General features: G+C 37.8%; 1 protein-coding gene across 3 annotated transcripts in view; it reads left to right on the top strand.

The window, feature by feature from the left end:
- Positions 1-6,738, top strand: part of LOC107566966 (disintegrin and metalloproteinase domain-containing protein 9-like) — a 52,477-nt gene extending 45,739 nt beyond the window's left edge. For 2 of the 3 annotated variants that reach the window (XM_016252540.1, XM_016252537.1), the window contains 4 exons: positions 1,628-1,694; positions 2,170-2,199; positions 5,238-5,308; positions 5,868-6,738. In XM_016252540.1, coding sequence (XP_016108026.1) covers positions 1,628-1,694; positions 2,170-2,199; positions 5,238-5,308; positions 5,868-5,928 — 229 coding nt within the window. In that variant the 3' untranslated portion in view covers positions 5,929-6,738. The remainder of the gene's footprint in view (positions 1-1,627; positions 1,695-2,169; positions 2,200-5,237; positions 5,309-5,867) is intronic. The other variant, XM_016252539.1, reaches the window with a different exon arrangement.

Genomic DNA, 6,738 nt, shown 5'->3' with positions numbered 1-6,738 from the left:
TAGAACGGCTTGCAATTAATGAAGAGCACTTCTAGATCTGAACAGCACATCTTCTTTAACACAGTTACATCTGTACACCACCTCTCATTGATGTAAAAGCATGTCCCGCCGCCGCGTGATTTCCCTGTTGATTCTGCGTTGCGATCTGCTCTGAACAGCTGAAAGCCCAGGAGACTCAACGCGGAATGGCGTCTTTCAGCCAGGTTTCTGTGAAACACAGAGCAGCAGAGTTAGAAAAATCCTTATTTGTCCGGGAGAGCAGAAGAAGTTTGTCCGTTTTGTTGGGTAGAGAGCGGAGGTTGGCCAGATGGATGCTAGGCAACGGTGTTCTGAATCCGCGCTGTCTGAGCTTCACGAGCGCGCTGGCTCGCTTCCCCCATCTGCGCGTCCTGAAGCGCTTGATCAGCGCAGCAGCTCCCCCGACAACAATGTCCAGCAAAACATCCGAATAGTCGAAAACCGGTGAAATATCGGGTGGTGTGTACTTCCGAATGTCCAGCAATTCGTCTCTGGTGAAACTGATTGCAGGGATATAACTAAAGACAGGAGAAACTAACAAAAACATAAAAACAACTGCGGAGCACGCCACGGAGGCAGCCATCACCGTCGGCGCCATCGTGTCTCTATGACTGTTATTAAAGGTCATTTAGTCATTTTGATCTATGTTTAATAAATGATGTTTATTTAAATTATATTTATTGATATTTACAACAGCGAATGACCGTTGAATTATTGAAATTGATGCAAAACCCTAAGCTGATAATGTAGCCAAAAAGCAAGTGTTCATTAAATTAAATTTAAAAAAAAAACATGTCATGTGACATTATATCATATAGATGCCTTATAACCCCCTTATAGCCAAAATGGCATGATCATAACACCCCGCGAATATTCGACTGCGAGATTGGGAGTTGAATCTGGCACTTCAAGCACTGAATCATCGAATATCCAGGGTCATCCCTAATATATATATATATATATATATATATAACTCCAGAGCTTTTGGGCTTTTGTGAAAACTACAGAATGTATTTCTAGCATTTGTGTATCCTGCTCATGGATAGTCTGATTGATGAGCCCAGTGCTTTATGGGTGTTGTAGCTTTCCTAGTTTTTTTTTCATCACAGCCCCTTTTCTCTGTTTTCTCTAGTTGTATAGCAGCAATTTAAAAAATGTGTTTCTACTGCATACACCAAGAACTTTAATTAAAGTTTGATTAAACTTTTATTATTATTGTATTATACACAGTTGATTGACCCCTTTAATTATTTTAGATCAAAGGAGTTTATATTATTACAAAGGAGCAATAATACTATTCATAAATGTAAAATTGCAAAAAATTTTCAATCCAGTATTTTAGGTCAGGAGTTTGGCCGACAAAAATATGAATTCCACTCTTAGAATCAGAATTAGAATCTGCCAGCCAATCAGAATCAAGCATTTAACAGCATCAAAGTGTAACAGCAAATACGCAAGACTTTCGTCATAAACAAGTCCAATAAGTCTGCATCAGAATTATGTTGTATATTCATTTTTTTGTTGTTGTTACTGTTGAAATGTATTGAACAAATGATGTTCAGTATAACCTAGTATTAATACTGATCAGCTGTCTTTGGTTGTTCCTCAGAGCTGACAGCAGACCGCAGACTACGGTGTCCCAGCGGGGAAACCCCAGCAGTATAGTGAAGGACGGGGTGAGTGACCTCTGCACAGCAGGACTCTTCACTGACTACCACACTCCCAATGTTTAACTCACTCAATGTAGTGCTAACATTGCTAGTGGAACTAACCTAGTACTTCATCTTCAGATTTGAGATATTTTTCAGCATATGTGCCTGAGCATAACACAACTGTACGACAGTCCCTCTGAACGCCTGAGGAATGACACTGCAACGCAAACTTAACCAGCTAGTAAATCGGTTCATTAGTGCGTGAAGAGGGAAAACGAATTTGAAACAATCCCTGTTAAACATTACATTTCCACATTGACAAATATTTGGAAAGAACAATTAATGGGAAATTCAGAGAAATGATCTGTCCTTCACATTCAACTGAAGTCATGAAATGTTGCAGTTCTAGGCAATAGCAGAATGTCTCTTTTTTGAGCTCGTCTGCTGCTGATATGTAGATAATGACCAGGCTCCTCTCTTTTTCTCTTCTATGATAAAGCACCAGGCTCAGTTATTGCCACCAGCGGAGGTAAATAACTGCATACTGTTTTTTTTTAAGAGGGTTTTACTGTATTTGTACTGTGGGGCATCTCTGCTGTTGTTGCTTATACAGTCTCTGCTTCACTGCATTGTTCCTAACCTTTCTCTCCCTTGCACATCTCTTGCACATTAATAATTATATTTAAAAAAAAAAGTACTTTTATTTTTATTTAGTTTAATATACAATATTAACAATGCATATAAAAATAAAGTAATATTGACAAAAAAATGAGAGATAATAAAAATACACATATCAGATTTATGCTACACAGTATATACAGCTATAGTCCTATACATACATACATCTCAGTGCATAGAATTAAAAAAATATATATGCATACATATGTATATGAACCAACTCCCCAATTAAGGAGAGAAAGGGAGAAAGAAGAAGAAAAAAATATCCCACACACGAAACATAACAACAAAACCAAACAGATGAGGTTACCATTTCAATAACATTTACAGTATACTTAGCTGAGGATGTCTTTATATTCTTTATATATCAACCACTTTTCCCAGTCCATTCTGAAAGCACTTTTTGTCATCTTTAAATATTTAATTCTTTTTTAATTATTATTTCAACATTAAACTATTATTTAAATAAATGAATTAAATTAATAAAATAATATTTATTATTATTAAAGGGGTCATATGATGCGATTTCAAGTTTTCCTTTCTCTTTGGAGTGTTACAAGCTGATTGTGCATAGATAAGATCCCTGAAGTTGCAAAGACGAAAGTCTCAAAACCAAAGAGATATTCTTTATCAAAGTTAAGACGCTGCCACACCCCCTAAAACGGCTCATTCTAACACGCCCCCACATGTCTACCTCACTATGTGGGAATATTTGCATAATGGGCCCAAATGTGCACGCAAAGACAGAAGGCGTGGTTTCAGTAACCGCAGTTAGTGTTGAAGCAGCCATGTCAGGGAGACGCTGTGTGTTTCTAGGCGAAAGCAAAAGCACTTTATTTGGCTTTCTGAAAGTAGATGCATTTAGGAATCTTTAAGATCACTTACAACAGAACAGCAATGCATTTTATGGACGACCGTTTCGTGAACCTAGGAGAGGAGGTAATTCTGACTTTGCTATGACAATCTGGTGCTTCTGAATCAGCTACTGTTTTGTTATTAGTTTAAGTATTTGCTATTGACTGTTCAAATGCGGAGTTTTGCGCATTGTGTGTGTGTGTGTGTGTGCGCGTGCGCGCGAGCGAGCAAGAAAGAGAGAGAGAGAGAGAGAGAGAGAGAGAGAGAGAGAGAGCGGTGTGTGTGTGTGTGTGTGTGTGTGTGTGTGTGTGTGTGAGCGCAGAGAGAGAGAGAGCGAGAGACATCACAGTGGAGTCAGCCATCTTAACTGTGGCTTGTGTACTGCAAACACATATTAATCACTGTTTGTCACGCGACTCTGTTCCCCTTTCGGGCTCTGTCTTTACATTTATTTTGAAAGATGAAGCTCGCGATTATGGTAAGGGGCGTTACATTTCCGACGAGTGCTTGCGGGGTTCTGCCAATCACAATGCACTGGGTCAGCTGGCCAATCAGAGCAGACTGCACTTGTCAAAGGAGGGACTTTGTAGAAACCGAAGCGTTTGAGAGAGGCGGGGCATAGAGGACCTACAATAATGTACAGTATTTGAAAAATAATGTGTTTTTTGAACATTAAAGCATGTCAACATATTCTGTTACACCAAATACACAAAATAATGATCTTTAAAATAGCATCATATGACCCCTTTAATATCTCTGATTTACTCCTACTAACCATGTCTTGATGTATACTTACTAACAAGATGAATTCTCACCTCAGCACTTCATTGCTATCGTGTCACTTTGAGCTTTGATCTTTTAATTTTCTTTCAGAGCTTTTTGTTTCAGGCATATAATATCATTCTGCTCTAATCCTCTAAAGGAGGACCTGAAATTGTGTAACATGGATATTCATAATGGTTTACAGCTAAGCTTATTTGACATATCAAGATTTAATTTTCTTTTTGTGTAACTGGGTTAAATCCATCAGTGTGCAATTACCATGTAATTTAATATGCATAAGAATGTACTGTACTGTGCTGTACTGAATAGTTTGAATGGCGAGTGCAAAATTTGTTTATTTGAGGATTATTTATGGACAATGGCTAATAGTGCATGAATGAGTACTTTAAGCTTAGTTTTTTATGATTTTAGATGTTTAGGTATGTCACTAAACAAAGACTTAAAGGGATAGTTCACCCAAAAATGAAAATTCTGTCATCATTTACTCACCCTCAAGTAGTTCCAAACCCGTATAAATTTCTTTGTTCTGCCGAACAGAAAGGGAGATATTTTGAAGAAAGTTTGTAACCAGGCTGTTTTGGGGCACCATTAACTTCCATAGTAGGAGAAAAAAATACCATGGAAGTCAATGGTGCCCCAGAGCTGCTCTGTTTCCCACATTCTTCAGAATATCTTCCTTTGTGTTCTGCAGAACAAAGACATTCATACAGGTTTGAAACTACTTGAGGGTGAGTAAATGATGACAGAATTTTCATTTTTGGGTGAACTATCCCTTTAAAGCAGCACTATGTAACTTATTAGCGGTTAATAAACAGAACTGCACACATCCCGCGGAGGAACATTCCAACCGGAGCTACTTCTCTAAGTTTATGTCTATGGCGATTCACGCAGGTATGTGTTACTCCGCAGCGGTGACGACCCGACCAGGCTACAATAGTCCAAATATAAGTACTTATTATAAGTGTACCGTAGAGATTCGGAATAAGACAAAAACGCGGTTTGGAAGATGAATTCATGATGTACTCGCTCATTATATGCATTTTGCTAATTTTGAACACACAAAAAGTTACATAGTTCTGTTTTAAAGGATTGAGAATTTTGTCATGATTTACTCACCCTGAAGTTATTCCAAACCTGTATGAGTTTCTTTGTTCTGTTGAACACAAACAAAGATACTTTGAAGAATGTTTGTAATGAAACGGTCGATTGTTCCCCACTTTGACTTTAATAACAGTTTCTGTCTCTTCACAGGTGGTTCAGACTAATAAATCAGCCTCTGTGCCATCTTACGCCACCAGACAACCACCACCTCCGTTTGCACGGTAATAATACACAATACTGTTCAAAAGCTTCTTGGGGTCAGTCTTTTTTTTTGTTGTTTTGGAAAGAAATTAATACTTTTATTCACCAAGGAGTCAGGACACATATTCGATTGTTTAAAAGTGACAGTAAATACATTAATAATGTTACACATGATTCTGTTTTTTTTCCCCGTTTTCTTTAAAAAGATAAATGTTGTTCTTTTGAACTTTCTAATTATGAAAGAATGCTGAAAATGCATCACAGTTTCCAAAAAAGTATTAAACATTAAGTAATATGACCATATGACCTGCTCTTTAAATTGCAATAATATTTCAAAATAGTACTGGTTTTACTGTGTTTTTGATCAAATAAATGCAGCCTTGGAGAAATGTAAATATCTTAGTGACCCCAAACTTATAAACATAGACAGGTGTCTTTTAAAGCAGCATCCTAATCATAAAACCTCATAAGTTGCTGATATGTATTATATTCCACACAGGCAGCAGCATTTTGAAATAAATCCATTTTCTATAGATCTTTTTTCTGACTTGAGTCCTATACTCTGTCCACCCTCCACAGACCACCCGCTCCAACCCAACATCTTATGCCTCAAAGACCAGCGCCTGCACCCCCAGTATAACACACAACACACACATCCGACTGACAGTTGTATTTCTGTCTGGGATGGACGGGCTAAGTGTGAAATGTGCAGTGGGAGGAGTCGAGGACGAATCAGCTGGTCGCACCCTCTCCCCCACTTATTCTCCCCCTCTGTCTGCAAACAGCTGTCAGCTGTCAGTCAAACCGAGAGCCGGTCACTGTTGTGAAAGAAACCTCCGCTCGCAATACATCGCAGAGTGCATGATGGGAGCAAGAAAACTCTTTAGCCAGTTAAACACCTCCCACCTGTCACCCGACAAAAAATATGTCTATGGCAACACACCGATCTCCTTAATTGTGTTATGATTCTTATGTGCTATATAGGACCACTGCGACTGATTGCACTTCAGTAATATCCACTGTTTATAGGAATGTACAGAGACCCTTTGATCATAGGCTGGCTTTAAAATGCTCATTTGTTTCCCCCTTTTTTTCACTTTTTGGTGCAAAATATATTCTGAACACCACATTCAATCTTTTTTATATATAAAAGGCAAATGCGATAATTTAGTTTGTGAGGCATCCTAAACATTTTACAAGGTTATCAAGTCATTAGTAATATCTAAATAACTGCAAATCATTCTCTTTTGCACTGTGGCGCATTATATTCATAATTTAGGCTTTCTAATACAGCAGTGCAAATCATTATTTGAAATTGTTGTTACCCAATGCAGTGATTTAAATCTATGATTTTAGCATTTATACATATTTTATTTATACGCAACTTTTATAGAAAACCTATTTTTTACTTTATTTGCCAAGTGAAATTTTGTCCCCACCGAGGTAAAAA

The sequence above is a fragment of the Sinocyclocheilus grahami genome, unplaced genomic scaffold (assembly GCF_001515645.1).
Source record: "Sinocyclocheilus grahami isolate Dianchi unplaced genomic scaffold, SAMN03320097.WGS_v1.1 scaffold1117.1, whole genome shotgun sequence".
Classification (NCBI taxonomy): Eukaryota; Metazoa; Chordata; class Actinopteri; order Cypriniformes; family Cyprinidae; genus Sinocyclocheilus; species Sinocyclocheilus grahami.
This window is presented reverse-complemented; position numbering and strand designations above follow the sequence as displayed.